We start from the raw sequence: 20,748 nt of genomic DNA on the forward strand, positions 1-20,748 counted from the left end.
TCTCGATTCCTAGAACAGTTTTGTTACAAAATGTTCTACCTCTCTGTCATAAATGCAGTTTAAAAGAATTTGGGCAAGAAATGGTTTGAAATGGCTATTCCTTTTCTTTTACAAAAAACAGACCTAACATTTTGGTATCTAATTGATTTTCCATTCAGTGTTCCACCAATATACCTTGACATTTCTGTATTCTTCAGAGAGACATCTTAACACATTCCATTTCCTATAAATCTTCACTAATATAAATATATTGGCAAGAACTTTGACCAGCAATAGTAATTTCATACTTAAATAATTACATTTCCTTTTAAGTTTAACAAGGATTGTTTCAGAATATCAATATTAATGCACAATTATAAAAAGACAATATTAAGTACCCTTTTATTTCCCTTTGTATCAAGTGCAGTCTTATGAAAGGAACAAAATATAAAATTATTTATATATTAGAGGCTCATTCTAAACAGAGACAAAGCAACATATTCTTGTCTTTGACAAAAAAAAATATGGTGTCTGTACTTTCATTATAAATAACCACATTGTGTCATGATTTCTTCTTGCCAGCAAATGAAGGACATTGGTTCAGAAACCTTCTCAGCATTTGTAAATATTTGACTAAGTCATGCTTCCTTGAGAAAACACAGTCCAATTGCATTCAGAGTAGACGGTAATAAGGAGATCATTCGCGTACGACATTTAAGGTTCTTGGTAGCCAGTACCAGGTGCACTTGGAAAGAAAACCCTCAGTTTGTATGTGGTTTTTCCTCTTTCTTAAAAAAATAGAGATATGGTCAGTTATTTGTTTACTTTAAAAATTATAAAGATGAAGGATAATACTGTTTATTTTAGTTCTCATATAAATTATAAAACTCAAGTTTGGCAGAGTCTCTTTCCCAGAGGAAGCATAAAGCACTTTTGTGGTATCTTCACCAGAAAATATTTGTATCACATTAAGTTTGACAGACATGATGAAGATTGATATGGCACCCTAAAGCCCAAAGAGAACATTCTTCTGATGCAGCTCCATGTGATGGATGTGCCCCGTGGGATTATTTGATTGCCATGATTTCACTCAGTTTATTGATCAAAGGGAGTAGAAAGACACCACAATGAATCAGTTCAGTAGGAATCTGTAATGTTCCTGATCGCACACACTGTTCATTTGAGGTCAAAAACACATCCTTTGGAAGACAAAAATGGAGTTGTAAGAATGCAACAAACAAAAAGAAAGAAGGAATGAGGTAAAATCCCCTAGGATGGCAGAGCAAGTTAGAATGTCAGGAGAGTGTTTGGTTATACCTGACACCTAAATGTTTTTCTAGCCATATTTCAGCTAGTTGCATGGCAGAGGCAAATGTACTTGCTTTGGACCCCAAACACATCTTGTATTGTTTAGGATCTAGGTTGGGATCACAATGAACTGGATGAAATACATGTACAACTCCCACTTCTTGGCTCCTAAATGCCTTAAGTCCAGAATTTATTACTTTAGTAAAGAGGTCTACATCCTCAAGTCCCCAGCCTTGAATAGAGGTATCAAATCCACCAGCATTCACAAGGTCACTTTTGTAAATGCAGGTAATCCCAAACCCATAGTCCCTCCAGAACCCAGTTTTCTTTGTGAAAACAAAGTTGCTCTCCGCTGGAGGGTTGCCCCCATGTGTTACTTTGGGGTCATACTGACTGAAAATAATAGGATAATAAACCTGTTGTCCTTGAATGGTGTTAGCTCTGCACCGCTGGAGAAAATCGGGGGTAAATATCAGATCAACATCGCAAAATAGCAGCAAAGTGTCATTGTCAAACTTAGAGGAGGCCATTTCAAGACCCAAACCTCTAGAGAAAACTCCCGACATTGGAATGACAGTCATGTCTGCCACAGGATACTTCTTTTGATATTCACTGATCAGCTCTGTGTGTTTGCTGGAATCCTGACCAGAATCAGAGTTAAAGAGAATGACTGCCAGCTTTACGTTCTGCTTGGAAATAAGGCAGGTCTTTTCGAAATTCTCCATAAACCTTAGGAATATGTCGTATCTCCCTGTGAGAGGGACAAGAATGTGAATCTTCTTGTCGCTGCTTCCCCCTATTTCTTTGGTGCCTTGGAGTGATGAAAAAATTTTCAGAGAATTAGAAAGGAAGGAGAAAGACTGCATGTCGCTGTTCACGTTTTCTACCAGGCTTCTTACATCCAGCTCTTCTTCCTCTTTGAAAAACGGTTTACTAAATAATTGTTGAAGGTAGGCATGGCGTCGGACTGGAACAGTGACTTTTCTTCCTTTGTGCCTCTTATACAAAAGAAGCAAATCCAGAATGTATTCCACACCATGCAAAGGGTCAACCCTACGGTACCCATACTGTATTTCATTAAAGTCAATCAGCCTCCCTCTAGATTTAGAGTTCTCATTGATCATTTCCATTACCTGCATTATAGTATCATCTAATGCTGCCCGCAGGATGCTATTAATGCTCTGTCTAGGTGGCTGATTCTCAGCCATTGAGTAAAGCAGCTTTCCAGTCAAAAATTCCCACTCAATGACTTCATTCCTGTCACGTGGCTGAAAGCGGTTGAAAGACGGCATCATTCCAAGAAGCTGGTCATCTTTGCTGATTTCATCGTTGCTGAGCTTGCTCATGAGGGCACTTTCCCGGTGAAGCTGGATGGTACGATAACGCAATTCTGAAATTTTACGGGTCAATATGTAATTGTGAAGCCTATACTGATAGGCTGGCCTTTTATTTGGATGAAGTGTAATTGCTGTGTGGATTTTGCTGTTGTGAAGATCTTGTATATAACCCTTCCGGTTGTGTTCATAGTTTTCATGGAACAACTGCTGCATCTAGAAAACAAAAATAAGAACTATTATTAGGTGTGTTTCTTCCAGCTATGAGATACCAGGAAAAACACTGACTCACTTATATTAACTTATTTTTCCTAAATAATATGCTATACTGCAAACTTGCTTTTCACCACTGATTTTTTTTTAAAAAAAGGTTTTTCCAACTACAATATTTCTCTTCACTCACTCATGTAAGGAATAGAAATTATATCTATTTTACAGGGAAATTACTCTATTTTAGAGTAAAAATGTGTATATTGGGGAGAAGGGTAAGGAGAGAAGAGGGAACGGGAGGACCAGCTAATCAGTTCTTCTAATCTTAAAATGTGAAAGCACTATTTCAAGTACAATTTTGTAAGCGTCCAAGTCTCATATTTTTAGTGACATGTATTATTGCTACTACAGTTGGGTGATCGTCTATACATATCTGCTCCTACTTGTTATCAATTAATCAAAGTTTTAAAGGAAGTACAAAGTATAACAAACACAAAATCAAAGCCTCAGAAGAAGTTACTCAGAGTGAGTCTAAGACGTTTTTACAACATTCTGACATATTGCCACTTGTTTAGTAATGAATTTATTAGAACCCTTCGACTCAACAGGGTCTCCGAGGATCAAGCAAAAAACTGCCTCTTCAGGGGATAAATTATGTGTTCTCTGACCCCTTTAGAGAACCCACAATAGAAAAACACATGAGAGACTGTTTCAAGCTCTGAATGAATGCAAGAACACCATCTGTCCTTGGAGGGTACTTTCGCAAATCTGTCGTCCATGATCTTGGAGAATAAAATGTTAAAATGTGCCAACCAAACTACTCTTCAGCACTTTGTTATTGTTAAAAAAATACAAATATGGCGTACATTTGTTTGAAGTAGATTAAGGCACAGTGAGGGTGGTGTACTTGGCCCAGGGGTCAGCAAACTTTTTCAGCAGGGGGCCGGTCAACTGTACCTCAGACCTTGTGGGGGGCCGGACTATATTTGGGGGGGGGGGAATGAACGAATTCCTATGCCCCACAAATAACCCAGAGATGCATTTTATATAAAAGGACACATTCTACTCATGTAAAAACACGCTGGCCGGATTTAGAAGGTGATTGGGCTGGATCCGGCCCCCAGGCCTTAGTTTGCCTACCCATGATGTGGCCCATTAAGGTGATGCATGCAACTCTGGCACTTTTGTTATCTTTTATTCGGCATAACAAGAGATTTGGTTTGCACTAGGTCCAAGGACAGCAGAAAACCAACATTTATTAACATTTCTTTGTTTTCCGCCCTTCACCCTAAGGTCCCAGAGTGGGTTACAACATTAAAACACAATATTAAAAACAGTTGAAAACAAGTTACAATCAGAAAAGCAAGGTGGGTCCTAAAAATGTGCACCTCAAGGGCCAAAAGCCAAGGTTAAGAGGTGCATCTTCAACATTCAGCAGAAGCTATAAAATGAAGGTGCCAGACACAGCTCTATGGAGAGTCCTGCAGCTTAGGGGGCACCACATAGAATGCCCTTCTCCCAGGCCACCCCTGCCAAGCTCTGAGGATGGAGGAACTAGCAAGAAGGCCCCCTCTGCCTTCTTAGCACCCAAGTGTGTGTGTGGCAAAGAAGGCAGTCTTTCAGATACTTGGAGCCTGAGTCATTTAGGGCTTTAAAGACTAATGTCTTTAAAGCCCTAAATGACCAGATGCTTGGAGGCTGTGGCTGGATGGTTTCATGGGAGCCAATTGAAACTAAATCCTTTGAAGACAGAGGTCCTCTGGCTGGGTCGGGATGGCATGGGGATGAGGGACCAATTCCCTTCTCTTGCGGGGGCCCAATTAGTGCCAGTGCCTTCCGTTAAAAGTTTGGGTGTAATCCTTGATGCCTCCCTTTCCATGGAGGTGCAGGTTACAGCAACAGCTAAGGCAACATTTTCCCACCTTTGCCGCATTAAGCAGTTGGTCCCTTACCTCTCCTGCCCCGATCTGGCCACAGTGATCCATGCAACTGTCACTTCCAGGCTTGACTACTGTAATTTGCTCTACGCGGGGCTGCCCTTGAAACTGACCCAAAAGCTCCAGGGGGTGCAGAATGTTGCAGTGAGGCTCCTCACGGGGTCCCTGCTATGGAAGCATATTCACCCAGTGCTTTACCTGTTGCACTGGCTCCCGGTGGAGTATAGGATCAGGTTCAAGGTGCTGGTTTTGACCTTTAAAGCCCTTTGTGGCTTAGGGCCCTCGCATTTATGGGGCCGCCTCTCCTGGTATCCCTGCAGAGGACCTTAAGGTCCATGAATAACCATAGTTTAGAGGTCCCGGGCCCTAAGGAAGTCAGACTATCTACCAGGGCCAGGGCCTTTTCGGTGATGGCTCCGACCTGGTGGAATGCTCTCTCCCATGAGACTAGGGCCCTACAGGATTTAACATCCTTCCGCAGGGCCTGTAAGACAGAGCTATTCCACTTGGCCTTTAATTTGAACTCGGCCTGATCTTTTATTTCCCTTCTCCCCCCCCCTTTTTATGAAGATTACCCACTCTGGAACCCCACAGCTAATTCTCCCCTGGCCTCCTCGCTGGCCCAAGCAGGAATAATTTAGCCAGATAGTCCTGGTGACTATCTAATGTTTATTGGATGGATTTTCCCCAAACTGATTTTTGAACTTTGAATTTTATTGTTATTCATGCTTTTATACTGTATTTTATGCTGCATTTATGTTGTATTACAATTAAGTGTTTTAAATTTGTTGTTAGCTGCCTGGGTTTCTGAACTGGGAAGGGCGGGATATAAATAAATTATTATTATTATTATTATTATTATTATTATTCATTATCATTGTGATTATTAATTTAAACACATTGAATTGGACCGGGGGGGGGGGGCTGGCCACCAGTGCTGCTTAAATCTTTCCCCACAACTCAAGCAACATGTGGATACAAAAGACTCAAGCAACAATGCCAGAGGCAGAGGAGCAGATTCAGAGACCGTAATGAATGGAGGATATTTATGCTAAGCTACTGAATGCACTCAGTCCACTTTGAAATTAAGAGCAGTGCTAGCAACAAATTTAGGTATAACTATTATAGCTCAAAGAAGAGCTAAAGAAAATTTAAGTCCCAGGAACCAGACAGAGGCTCCATATAAAATCTGGTTCACTACTTTTGCCGTGTATACCCTATGGCCGCTAGAGCAATTGCACCTCCTTTTGCGCAGAAAAAAAATTAAGCAATGCTCTAGCTGTACTGAGTGCACCACTAAGATCTTTCCTAGCGTGCCTGGAACAATGCAATTGGTAGAGTCATGAAATCAGATCCCAAGATACTTATAAGAAGCAACTTGTTTTAAATTATGGCCAGTCATGGCCCAAGAATATTTGGCCTCCATTTCAGAAAACACCATAATGTTTGTTTCCTTATACTTAATAGTTATATATACTTTCCTACAGTAGTCTGCAAATCCAGTAAGCAATCATCAAGAGAACAGCCATTACACAGGTTGTGGCTGCTTGTTTATTACAACAATAAGTATTTAGTAGGACCACACCATCTAGCACTACCGGTATCTATTCAACTGCTAAAATGATGTTGTCACTTTCTGGAAAAAGTTCACAATACTTTTTCAAGTATGGCAATTCACACTGTTGCACTTTCTGTTTTTAGTGAGTAAAAAGACTCACATAGTATAGCAGCCTCACAGGGGGAAGCTAACCAGATATGCCAGAAGAAACAGCGCAATCCAGAAGAAAGTGAAGGAGAAACTAAACATGGTATTAATTGTGATAATGAAATTAATGTGCATGCTTTTTGTTATGTAAATAGCAGCTCTGTGGACCCTTGGCACCCTAGAAGGTTTGAGTTAGCCTGCTGGCTCTCTCCCTTCCACGGTCCTGGAAAAAAAATCACCTCTCTGAAGCTATTGTTTGCATTTCAAAGGAAGCTCCCATTGGTGCCAAAGGAGGCTTCTCTTATAATTCAAACATTAGCTTTCATGAGGTGATTAAATCTGTTGCAGAGAGAGGCAGAGTTAAACTGCATCTCTTAAGACACACCCTGTCCCAAAACTGCTCAGGTTTTTTCCAACCATAGCTGCTAAGTTATCCCTTATTTTAAGGGATTTTCCCTCATGCTGAATAGGCTTCCTTGCGAGAAAAGGGAAAACTTGGCAGCTATGTTTCCAACTCGGCTACATACACTACAAAAAGCATGGGCAATCATCATCATCATCAATACTTGCTTTCGGATCATTCTTACTATTTATGCAAATGTACAGTTCTTGATGAATTAGTATGAATGTCGAGCATGTATATGCAAAGTTGTGTGTGCATATCAGGAATGAGAGTGGCTTAGTCGGTAGAGCATGAGACTCATCTCAGGATCATGGGTTCGAGTCCCACATTGGGCAAAATATACCTGCACTGCAGGGAGTTGGACTAGATCATGGGTAGGCAAACTAAGGCCCGTGGGCCAGATCCGGCCCAATTGCCTTCTAAATCCAGCCCACGGACGGTCAGGTATTCAGCGTATTTTTACATGAGTAGAATGTGTCCTTTTATTTAAAATGCACCTCTGGGTTATTTGTGGGGCATAAGAATTTGTTCATTCCCCCCCCCAAAAAAAATATAGTCCGGCCCCTCACAAGGTCTGAGAGACAGTGGACCGGCCCCCTGCTGAAAAGGTTTTGCTGACCCCTGGACTAGATGATCCTCATGGTCTCCTCCAACTATGATTCTAAGACCAACTATGATTCTATAGCATCTTCAATGCTCTCCCTTCTTAGGTGAGAATGTACAGTTCTAGGAAATTTATTTGCGTGGACAGGTGGAGACTCCCCAAGCCCCAGGCAACCCCCGGGAGGAATAATGACATCTGACAATGTGCTATGGGATTAAAATTGGCCACATCACTATTACATTCTCAGATGTAGGAAGACCTTGGTTTAGGCATTGGGAGTTTATCCCTCCCAGTCCCCAGCCAGGGATCTGGGGAACATCAGTGTGTGGAGATTGAGCTGGCTCTGGAGAACGTCTGTTCAAGCAGAGAGCCCGCCCTCCATTTTGCCGCATCGTAAGGCAGAGCACTGACAACCCATTGGTGTATGGCCAGTGCCTCCACTCAAAATAACCCCTTCAATGGAGAACCCTGGGATCGCCACTGCGGGGTGTGTGTGTGGGTCACCACTTCACACACCCCCATTGAGGGAAGATAGACTAAAGGATTCTGCCCAAGGCCTACAAACCGCCACCCGAGACCCGCAAATTCGCGAACTCCTGAGAATGTACCTGAGAATGTACCTGAGAATGTACCTGAGAATGTACCTGAGAATGTACATAGGAAATCTATTTGTTTGTGGAGGGATACCAGAGAGGCCTTGAAAGCAGAGATCCACATCTTCAAAATATCACCTCCTCGGTGTTTTCTCTCTCCTTCTCCCCCTCCACACATGCAAATACAAACACGTGCAGATTATTTTGGATATGGTTTTATCCCTTTGGTGTGGTTTTTTAAAAAAACATACTTCTGAAAAGTTCTGAGTTCTTCTGAACATGCCAACAGGACCGCCACCATCCCATTTGTGTGATGTCCTTTTGTCTACATAAGTATCAGCACTCAAGACTGAACATCAGAAATAAAGGGAATGACAACTGCTTTTTTCTCTGTTTTGATTATACTTCCCGGCTTTCAGACTACAGTTAAGCAACTCAGTATTTCTATGGATTATATTCCCATCTTCTCAAATAGGAAATCCTTTTAGCTCTGGGGGGAAACATTATTACAAAACAGGACCTCATAAGAAAAAAATGTTTTGCAAGCATTATTAAAAAGAGGACATTTCAAAAACATTTATGCAAACATGCAGAGGCCTGTACAATGGATTTTATAAGTCTTCGTCCTTCTTTTAAACCATTAGAAACTTTGTTGAAGTACAGAATACACAATTATGCTTGGCCCTTAGTCAATACTGCACCACTAGAAATCCAATTCTGGCCTATTGATTCAAGTCGAAAAATGGAATACAATCAAAGGCAATGTAGAAGGCTCCTCAAGTGCAAAGATTTTCTGCTTTTGACTTGTAGTTACCCTTTTACTTCAGAATAAGTCACATATTTCATTCTAGTAATACATAACAATTTATGTGATTATCTGAAATTAGCAATGTTACATAGCATTTATCCTGAAAGTAGTTGACTTCTGAGTCCAGTAGAGGATTCCATTGTAAATGGAGCAGGATATTTCAATTTTAAGGCCACAATGCGCACAATCCATTCTTTGTCCCCCATAGAAGTCCAGTTATCTACAACAGGTCAGAGATTGTGTAGGCCATAATCTAATAAACATTTTCTGCAGAATTCATTACCGGTATATAGAAACAAAATAAAAACTGAGAATCAAACTAAAAGCCAATTCCCTTGTATAAAATATGTTAATCATTAAGTCAAATAACCTCGTTTCCCCCCCCAAGTGTTTGATGCTGAAGTTTAGCAAATCCAAACCACTGTTTAAGTATTAGATTTAAAAAGCAGTTTGTGGTTTGCAGCAGGAACAGCAATGGCAGAAACTGCACAGACAACTCAGAAGACACACACACGCTCTTTGTAGGCGGCTGTGGTTTATGGTTTATCGCTATATAATATTCCTGAATCCATATTGCTAACTTGTACAATTACGTATTAGCAATATGCATCTGCTTCAGACAAAGCCTGAATACTAAAGTGAAGCTCCACTTCAGCCAAGGGGAGGGCACTTTGGAGCTTTCTATGAGCAGAAAATGAGGCTTTATAAGCTGTCTTGATTTATGCATTTTTCAATGCTGGCTGGCGCCCATTGGGTCTGGTCGGGCAGAAGACAGAAAGGCCAACACTAGATTGCACCAGACCCAATGACTCATTCTAGTCATTGTCCCCATCCTCCTCCCTGTTGAATTCTACAAGGGCACCACTAAGACCAAGGAGGTATAAGTTGATTCCCTGGACTAAACAGAAGAAGGAGCTCTTCTTTGCAGACAGAGATAGCCTTGCCACAGTTAGCCAGCATAGGAGCCAACCCCTAGGGAAGCCCCCACAATAAAATATTTGAAGGGGCTGGCTCCCCACAAAGTTGATGGCCACTGCCATTCAAATGGTGTGTGTGCACTGCATCATATTATCAAATTATGTGGGACAGGGCTTACCTGGGCACCCACAATATCTTATTTGACTTGGCACTCCTGTTGCCCAGACTCTGGTAACCTCTAAGGTGGACTTCCGCAAAGTGTTGTACACTGGACTGCCTTTCAAGACTGTTCAAAAACTGCATCTGGGACAATACCTCTTGTCAGTGCTTAACAGTTCCAAGAGCTCCTGATCCATTTCTAAGCAAAATTCAGTGAGCTCTATTGTGGGGATGTCCTTTAGACTGGATAGGAAGCTGTAGCAAGTGCAAAATTTTCAACTTGCTCACTGGAGCAGCTGACCGCCACGTTACAGCACTGCTGAAAGAACTGTACAGTGGTACCTCTACTTACAAATGTTTCTACTTACGAATGGAGCTCCGTCCGCCATCTTGGATGCAGTTTAGATAGGATTTTTTCTACTTACGAATTTTTAGATAGGGTTGCTTCTACTTACGAATTTTTTCTCCCAATGCATTCCTATGGGATTCGACTTACAATTTTTTTCGACTTACAAATGTGTGTTCGGAACGCATTAAATTCGTAAGTAGAGGTACCACTGTACTGGCTACCAATTACCCAGCTGTATGCTTAATGGATAAATGCTATGGTCTGGGGCTTAGCTTTAAGGTCCTACATAGTTTATGTAGGATCTGGGTGCTTGAAGGATTTTCTGTGTCTATGACTGATAGTATCTTTAGATGACATCCTCAAACTGAGGAGGATGGGAGGCAGCTAAACAGATGATATTCACCAATGGATTCCGCCCCCCCGTCGCCGCCCCCACCTCCCGAAGGCTTTCCTGGCAACCCATTTTGTTAGCTTTTCAATTCCAGGCAGACCTTCTGCTTTCCCAGGCTTTTAATACATCTACTGAGTTTTAAGACAAATAATATTTTGAATATTATTTTAGTGTTGTTTTTGCTTTTATATTGTCAAATTCTCTAGATAATGTTAATTGAATGACAATTGAATTAGCATTCTGGTGGCTCCATCTCAGCCACCAAAGGCCAAAGGGTCTCAGATTACACCGAGACATCCATTGTTCACTCATTTGGGCAGCTGTGTACTGCATGCAATTGCCTGCTGAAGGGCTGTGTGTGTGCACGCGTGTGCATGCACACGCGCACACAAGTCAGTGCATCAGTTTGTTAACCAGAAGGTTGGTGGTTCAAGCCCGCCCACCCAGGGACAGCTGTGGGCAGAATTCATGCGTTGCAGGGGGTTGAACTAGATCAGAGGTTCCCAAACATATTTGGCCTACTGCCCCCTTTTCAGAAAAAAAAATATATTACCCAGTCCCCCCCCCCCCGAAATTTACCTTCTTTAAATTATCACTATGACTTTAACTCTATGTTACAACAGTAGGTGTCATTACACAACAGATGAAACATGTGCAAATGCTTCTTCAAAACTGATTAAGTGGACTAGGTCCTGGATTAAAAACCCATGGGGCGAGGGGAATGGAGTGACTTCAATAACAGCAGGTGAATAAAAGGGAAACTAGAACCATGCTAGAAGTTGTTAGAACACTGTCAACAATATCAAACTTTCTTTGGGAAACTCACCCAGGACTACAAACCAAAACTGTTTCACATATAGCATGGCTTCTATAACAAGATTTATCTTAGCTCAGAATTAATTTTCTTGCATACAGACACATGTTCACACACAGAGGAGCAGCCAGTTCACAAATGAGGAACTGAACATCCTGCCTTCTCTTTCTTCCATTGTTAGCACATAAAAAAAATCAAATTAAGATCTTGGCCCTTATGGTGTAATCAAGGAGATTAAGTACAGCTTCCTCCCAGCTGATTTTATTAACATTAAAGTTTTATGATAAATTATGAACATCCCTAGAGCTAAACATCCAATTAAAATAGCATAAGCATGGCAGGATGTCTATTACAATGTTTTTCTTAGAAGAAATTTTAATTATATTGCCATTATACTTTTCCAGTGCCATAGTTATGTTTTGTTAGGGGATGAGATGAAAATACAGCATTAATTAGCATAAATGTATTCTTAAAACCTTATAGAGAATCAGTCTTAACAAAAAAACAAAAAAAAGTAAAATCCAAGCTGGAATTACATGCTTCACAGAGACTGAAAATACCACATTTACAATTCCTCTTCCATCTTAATAGAGAATTAACAGGATGTTATGGATTGTCGCACTGTAAGGGTTATGAATTAGTTGCTACTGCTAATGAGCAAAAGAAAACCCACAGACAATACTACATGATATATTAAGAATAGCTCATACGCACCGCGCACCTCTTCTGCTTTACAGCTCAGCATATGCTAAGGTTACCAGACTTCCCCATTTCTCCATCCCCGAATTTACAAATCAGTCCCCATACAAAATCCATTGAAGTTGAAAAGTGTCCCCGGATTCATTGAAATAAAATCTGGTAACCTTAGCATATGCCAAAATAGGAGTGTTGCTATAACTTACCCTTGACACAAAACTGATCTTATTGCAAGGCTGATCCTACTATGGATGCTACTATCATGAAAGTGATCTCTCCAATGTCAACTATCACCAGCATATGAGTGACAACCAATTCGAAATCTTCTGATGACCTCATCCATTGGTTTCAAATAAATATGCTGAAAACTTAGCGGGGTAGAATGGATCCCTGAGGGCATCCCTTAACATAAATGCCATGGGAGAAAAGTAAAGCCCATTAATTCTACTTTGTAGAATTGGCTTTCCTGGTAGGAATGGAACTAATGAAAAATGGTGATTCCAATCTCCATCCCAGAGAGCCTATCCAGAAAGGGTACCATGGCTGATGGTATTAAATCCCACCAAGAAATCCCACAGAATCAATTCAGTTGCATTCATCCAACTTCTCTGGGTAGAGGTCATCAATTACGGCAACCAAGGTAGATTCAGTTCCCAATGTGAGTCAGATTTCAAACAGCAACAAATATAGATATTAGTTTCATCTGGAGTTAGTCAGCAACCACACAATCCAACACCTTGCACAAGAAACATCTGTGATTGTTTAATTAGGATTAGAACAACTACCAACCAATCTATAGCCTTTTAAACTGGGGTGGGTGGGTGGGTTACTGTTTCTGTTTATAACTATGGTATGTATTTTGGTTTTGTTTTTTTGCTTAGATCATAAGATGTTTGTGGGGGGGGGGTTCTATTGTAGAACTGAAAGATGGGGTGTAAGTGTTCTAACCAACTGATATTTTTCCTCTTGGGGTTACATTTTCATTTATGTCCATGTCATTCCAGTTTGAATGGAATAGTCTTAATACATTTTGTGGCTCATGAGATGATATTAGAAGCGATGTAATCCCTAGGCTGATGGTCTAATACAGTAACAAATGAGATCACAACTCCTTGATATGTTATAAAACAAGCAATCTTGTGCTTGAGATATTTCCAGTTATAAAGAACTATTGCTCTATGCTACACATATCCAACTACATTTAACTGCACTACAGATGTTCAGTAGAATCACAGTGCTATTAATTCAGCACTATCACTGAAATATTATTAGAGGAGTACAAGTTGTTTATTAGTCACAGTTCCACATCTGTCATCTTCTACCTCTTATTTCAGTGAATGATACTTGTAAATTTGTTGTGGGAAGCAGATTGGATATATCAATAGAAAAAATAAATAAACAAATTTTCCAGTTTCTTCTTTGTGTGCATTACATAGCTGTTGCTTAATCAACAAGGTCACTGTATTACTGCATAGAACATCTGGTTAATTCTGGGAATCAAGTTTTATTTCCTCCGACAAATCCACAACCCACATCTGTCAATTTCAAACCATATGGTTAATTAAAACCACCCCAATTGTGACCTTCTAAAAACCCATAGTGAGCATAATAATGAAATCAGTTGGAAAGCATTATTTCCAATCCTAGCATTTATTTCCTAGATTCTTTTATTCAATATTGACTGGCTCTGAACACTACAAAAAGCAACAGAAAGAAGATGCATGAATGCCGAGTGACACACACATATATAAAATAAATGCACAAAACATGTGTGCCACTGAATCTCCTCTCCTCTATCTATCTATCATCTATCTATCTATCTATCTAGCATCTATCTAGCATCTATCTATCTATGAACTGTGGGATGTGTTAAAAAACATGCCCAAATCCTCTGTATTATCCCATCTTTTATAGCAAACTCAAGACTTGTGCACCATTTCATTTAAAAGCAAATTAGTATTCTTTGAAAATTCCTTCCTTAGAAGGTTCATTGTTTCTACCAGGACTCAGTAAACTGAAAATTGTAATTTCCAGAAAAACTGCCAAGAAATTATGGTATAAATATTTTCAGATGCCAAATAAGTAATTTATATATATGTAGTAAGTATTTCTATCTATCTATCTATCTATCTATCTATCTATCTATCTATCTATCATCTATCTATCTATGAACCGTGGGATGAGTTAAGAAACACGCCCAAATCCTCTGTATTATCCCATCTTTTATAGCAAGCTCAAGACTTGTGCCACCAGGACTGAAGCCAGAACGGGGTCATGAGAAACAAGAGCAAAGTATCAGCATGCTTGAGAAAACTCTGAGGTTTACCGAAGTACAAAGAATATTTTAAAAAACAGTGGAGCAATGGACTGCAATGGAGCAATGAAAAACAAAAAACCAGTCCAACAAGGGCTTATTATGTTCACAAGCCCTGGGACTAGAAAAGAGGGATGCAATGGGAAGAGTGACCGGTGGGGGGGGGGGTCTTTGAATGCCCTGCAAAGGAATGGCAAACTGAACCATGAACATAGCTGCCAAGTTTTCCCTTTTCTCGCGAGGAAGCCTATTCAGCATAAGGGAAAATCCCTTAAAAAAAGGGATAACTTGGCAGCTATGACCCTGAACAGGAGCAGTTCTTTTTAGGAGGAAGGATACACTCCTTTTGCTGCAAAGAGCTACCTGTAGAAAACAATTTTCTCTAGAAATAAAAGGCACAATATTCTGGATGGTTTGATGCCAACAGTATGAACCCTTTCAAGTTTACTCATGAATAAGTTTCACTTTGTTTAGTGTTTGTAGGACTGCAGAATTCTCTTCAAAATAAAGCAGTTTCTTCAAAGCAGAAGGAAGGGTGCTGAATAATCTACAAAATAGGCTGGACACAATATAGCATTGCCACTCCAAGGTAAATAATTAAGGACCCAGGTGGTGCTGTGGTTAAACCACTGAGCCTAGGGCTTGCTGATCAGAAGGTTGGCGGTTCGAATCCCTGTGGCGGGGTGAGCTCCCGTTGCTTGGTCCCAGCTCCTGCCAACCTAGCAGTTCGAAAGCACGTCAAAGTGCAAGTAGATAAATAGGAACCGCTACAGTGGGAAGGTAAACGGCGTTTCCATGTGCTGCTCTGGTTTGCCAGAAGCGGCTTTGTCATGCTGGCCACATGACCTGGAAGCTATACGCCGGCTCCCTCGGCCAATAATGCGAGATGAGCGCGCAACCCCAGAGTCGGTCACAACTGGACCTAATGGTCAGGGGTCCCTTTACTTTTACCTTACACAAGCATAAAATTGAAAGATTGTCATGAAACTGCTTATAGAAGAGAAGTGGAGGAGTAGGAACAGGGCCAATTGCATAAATTGTGCCTGTTCCTGGCAGCAAACCATTACTTTCATCTAACCAGTTATGGTCCAAGCTTACTACGATACTGCAACAATAGTAACTTTTTTCAAAATAAATATTTTTCGATCCGATAAAAGTGAATTATGTAAGATCAGGCTTTCTCGAGGTTAATGAACAGATGGAATTGTCCTCCTGCCTTTTCTTTCTAATCTACCTGGGATTCATTCTGTGGTTTGGGACAGGTTCTTTCCCTTTCCAAAGTTTTAAGACAGCTTTTGCCACACCAATACTGTATATGTATTTCCATAAAAGTACAATAGTGTAGTGGTAGTTACATTGTTGTTGGGGTTTTTGGGGTCAGGACAAAAATATGGAGGAAGTATGCATTTTGGCCAGTAAGGCAGACATTTAGGAGGGGAGAGAGACTTTCTGATGCTCATCAGGCAATGGCTTTTCCACTCGCCTTGCCCCAACTCCAGCCCCTGGGAGCCTTCCCCAGAGCATAAATCTGAAGACAGCAGAATCAGCTGGGAAGAGAAGAGTTCAGGGATATGTTTTTTAAAAGTATTTTTATAAGTTGTGTGTCCTTGTTTCTCAATTTGATCCTTTTATGTGGTTTTGTATGTTTTGTGGTATTTTATGCATTGTGATTTGCTTTTATTTTTAGATTATAGATTAGTAATTCTTTATTGTAACTGATTAGTGTAAACTGCTTAATTATTCCTAACAGCAGCACCTTAGAGACCAACTATGTTTGTCATAGGTATGAGCTTTTATGTGCATGCACACTTCTTCAGATACTTCTTCAGAAGTGTGCATGCACACGAAAGCTCATACCTATGACAAACTTAGTTGGTCTCTAAGGTGCTGCTGGAAGGAATTTTTTAATTTTGTTTCGACTACATCAGACCAACACGGCTACCTACCTGTTTAATTATTATTTGCTGATGTTTAGCTTTAGATTCTAATGGATTTACTATTAGATTCTAATGGATTATAGAATATTGCTTTATTTGATATAAGTTGTTTGAAACTTTTCAATGAGTCTTGTGACACCTTACAAACTAACAACCCTTTTGTGGGATACATTTTTATAGGCTAAAATCTACTTCAATGTTTCTTCTTAATCAGACTTCAAGCAAGATGAAACCAGGATGGAGTTTGAATTGACAAATTATATAATAGCATAGTTTTATCACAAGCAGAAATTGCTTTGTTATTAATATAATAGTGAACACCGGCGACTTGACAAGAAAATGCAGAACTAAATTTGTATGACTTGTCAAGAAATCTTTTCTGTTGGGGTAAAACACTGGAGACAGGTTGTGGCATTAAAATGCAGACTAATTGAGGATTCTATGCAGCTCCTATAACTTAGTATATTTTTTAATAATTCCTTTTCACTGCAAAATTGCCTCCAGGCCGTTCTCCATTTCAATCGTGCTAAACAGGACATAGCTAGAAAAAACAACTATGTTTTAATGGCCATTTCCCCATGGAAGGTGATTGTGGTTAAGTGTTTATGTACAAATACTCTGATGTACATTGGTTGCAGCAGTTAGCATCCTAATTGGGATTATAGACCAAGTACAGAAATACCATCTAACTGAGCGAAAAAGAGCTCTTGGATTAATAATGGAAATGTTATGTAAGGAAGCTTTTGCTGCTGGGAAAGTGTCTTGTTTAACATACAGTGGTACCTCGGTTTATGAACACAATTGGTTCCAGAAGTCTGTTCATAAACTGAAGCGTTCATAAACTGAAGTGAACTTTCCCATTGAAAGTAATGGAAAGTGGATTAATCTGTTCCAGACGGTCCGCGGAGTACTTAAACTGAAGCGTTCATAAACTGAAGCGAACTTTCCCATTGAAAGTAATGGAAAGTGGATTAATCTGTTGCAGATGGGTCCGCGGAGTACTCAACCTGAAGTGTACTTAACCCGAAGGATGGGTGTAATTGGTTCCGGAAGTCTGTTCATAAACTGAAGCGTTCATAAACTGAAGCGAACTTTCCCATTGAAAGTAATGGAAAGTGAATTAATCCGTTCCAGATGGGTCCGCGGCATTCGTAAACCAAAAATTCATAAACCGAGGTGTTCATAAACTGAGGTTCCACTGTATACAGATACACTTGCAACAGCAAATATCTAAGTATCTCTAATAACTAAACAAATAAAAAGGCACAGTAGGATGTTCAAAAACTGCTTTAAAAATATTGGCCTCTGGATTTTCTCCATAATTTATGTAGTCGATATTCATCACCTGTATTCTATCCATGCATCTTAAACACTGAATTACCCCCTTGGCCCCTATTTAAAATTAAGAAACAAAACCACACACATTTTATTATTACTCATGGCTAGGAATTCCAATAATTTCATTTTCTCTGGAAGTGATGCCCTGAAAGTGATGCTGTGCCTTGGAAGGTCTACGCATGAAGAACCCCACAATGGAAAATGTGTGCAACTTTAAAAAGTTATTAAAAATGAATTAAATAAACACATTTCCCAGTGATTCCTGGAATTATATTCCCTGTATCACAAGTCACCTCAGAAGATGTATCAAAATGGTACTTTACACTGGTTAATTTCTGGATATGACACACACTTTCCTTTTTGCTGTAAAGTTAATTATGACAGAGTGAAAGAGAGACTTGGGTATAAACTGGAGCAGTCTCAGAAGAAAGCTCTGAAGTCTTCACACCAAACAAAGATCCTTATATCTGAATGAAACCCAGTGGGGCAAGCAGCCAAAAGAGCAAACATTATACTCTGCTTTTACAGTAAATTACATAATTTCACAGTTACATATTCATCTGAATATATTACATCATAGCACTGAATAGGTACTTACAAATCCTACCCTGGTCGAATGTCACAGTTCATAATTTAATGTACAAATAGCAGTATGAAAGATTCATTTTCCCAAAACACATTAGGCAAGCACAACAGAAAGGTTTAAAAGGATTGGGAAGCTAACTTAATATCTAGCTGGTATGTTAATAAAAATGTTTGCTCTATGCTGCTATTGAAGGTGGAAGCCACAAGGTAAATGAAGTGTATTTAAAATTAAATTCAAAAGCTGGTCTATCTGATAGAAAAACAGAAGCAGATATTAAACTTACAGGCAACAACATTTTACAACTTTTTTATATACGACTGGTGTGAGAGTTTGTTCATGTCTTATAGTACATGGCGTGATGAAGCCCGTGGTCTCTTTCTCTGTGAGAAACAATTCATTAAAGAGGCATTTGCTACCCTGGGCTCCTTGGAGGGAGGTGCAGGGTACAAATGCAATAAACAGTAACAATAACAACAACAAACATAATCATAGAAGAATAAAAAGATTAAGACAGAGAAAAAGCATCTGTCCATCATGTATTGTCCAGTGTGGACTGCAAAAACCCTGTTACGTATTTTGTGTTTTTCTACTGTAAACCACACTGTCATCCTCAGACGGAGGGCAGTATATAAATTTAATAATGATGAGGATAATTATAAGCAAAAAGCCAGTCCTACAGATGTACGGTGGGTCACACCTCAGGTATAGCCTTCTAAAACAATTCCTAGACGTGTCCGGGAGAACCCAGAGATATGGCAGCCCTAAATTATGACTAAGTCACGACTTAACGTTTAGGACTTTAAGAACCCACAAATTGATACAGTAGTTGAAATATATTTAATTGTGACTATTGCTAAATATTGAAATATCAGAAAGTATGAAGCCATGTAACAAAACTGTCATCCCTCTTGAAAGCTTTTGCTGCCAGGTTTCTACATATAATGAAGTGGTAATTTCAATTAAGCATTCATATTTACTCATCATAGCACAAGAATACCTTTTTTCTGCTCCTGAGGGTTCAGGGTTGCATTGTACTTACAGTGTCATCTGTTATATTTTTTCAGGTTTATGAAATGGAGACATGAGATTTCGTTGGCAAGTAGCAACAGGAACACGTTTTTATGAATAGCTGGTAGACAGCTTGAGAGCCTACTTGTGTGTGAATATGAGATATGCAAGTTCACATTCCTGCTCAGTTGTCAAGTTCACTGGCTAATCCTAAAAATGTTATTGTTTTGAATGCACTATTCTTACGGTACCATCACTGGGTGAGGCCCACAGATGGCAACCATTGCCCATAAGCATCTGTATACCAGATCTCTTGCTCAGCCTTCCCAAACTAGAACTCATTGCATCAGCTCTGGCCAGTATGGTCAATGGTCAGGGCTCACGGGGCTTATATTCAAACAACATATTGAAGATACCATCATGGGGACAGCTGTTTACCTACCTAGGAGGAAAACTTAGTACAAATGATATTCCATCATATTCTCTATCCACCAATCCAACAGCAATTCTAGCACCCATGGGACTATACTAAGGGACACCTGACCATTAGGTCGAGTCGTGACCGATTCTGGGGTTGCGGCGCTCATCTCGCGTTATTGGCCGAGGGAGCCGGTGTACAGCTTCCAGGTCATGTGGCCAGCATGACAAAGCCACTTCTGGTGAACCAGAGCAGCGCACGGAAACACTGTTTACCTTCCCGTTGTTGTTGTTGTTGTTGTTGTTTAGTCGTGTCCAACTCTTTGTGACCCCATGGACCATAGCACACTAGGCACTCCAGTCTTCCACTGCCTCCCGCAGTTTGATCACACTCATGTTGGTAGCTTCGAGAACACTGTCCAACCATCTCATCCTCTGTTGTAGCGGTACCTATTTATCTACTTGCACTTTGACATGCTTTCGAACTGCTAGGAGGGCAGGAGCTGGGACCGAGCAATTGGAGCTCACCCTGTGGCGGGGATTCGAACCGCCAACCTTCCGATTGACAAGCCCTAGGCTCAGTGGTTTAACCCACAGCGCCACCCGCGTGGGCTATACTAAGAAAGCAATAATTGTGCTACTCGGTTGTTCAGGAAAGAAAGCCAAGTCAATACACCGTATCCTTGGCTTTCCCCTCTGTTGAGCAGCCGTTTGTTGTAATTACTGTTTTTCTGACAGGACTCTATGTGCACAGCCTCAGCTGCTGCAAGTGTATACAGTTGGATTGGGGCCATCATATTGATGCAGATATTAAAATATCACACCACACACTGACTGATAATTATGTATGACTGAAAAGATATCCTCTAAACAGGCTTCTTACACAATTGCCTTGAAGTCATAAATAATGGTGGGAGGAGGAAGAAATGCTGAAGTAAAG

General features: G+C 40.2%; 1 protein-coding gene across 1 annotated transcript in view; it reads right to left on the bottom strand.

Annotated features, from left to right (window-relative positions):
- Positions 1 to 364: 364 nt before the first annotated feature.
- The window catches only part of CHSY3 (chondroitin sulfate synthase 3), an 84,700-nt gene continuing 64,316 nt past the window's right edge, over positions 365 to 20,748 (bottom strand). Inside the window, exon 3 of the mRNA XM_035100028.3 lies at positions 365 to 2,837. Coding sequence (XP_034955919.2) covers positions 1,275 to 2,837 — 1,563 coding nt within the window. The 3' untranslated portion in view covers positions 365 to 1,274. The remainder of the gene's footprint in view (positions 2,838 to 20,748) is intronic.

The sequence above is a fragment of the Zootoca vivipara genome, chromosome 10 (genome assembly GCF_965207765.1).
Source record: "Zootoca vivipara chromosome 10, rZooViv2.hap1.1, whole genome shotgun sequence".
NCBI classification, from domain to species: Eukaryota; Metazoa; Chordata; class Lepidosauria; order Squamata; family Lacertidae; genus Zootoca; species Zootoca vivipara.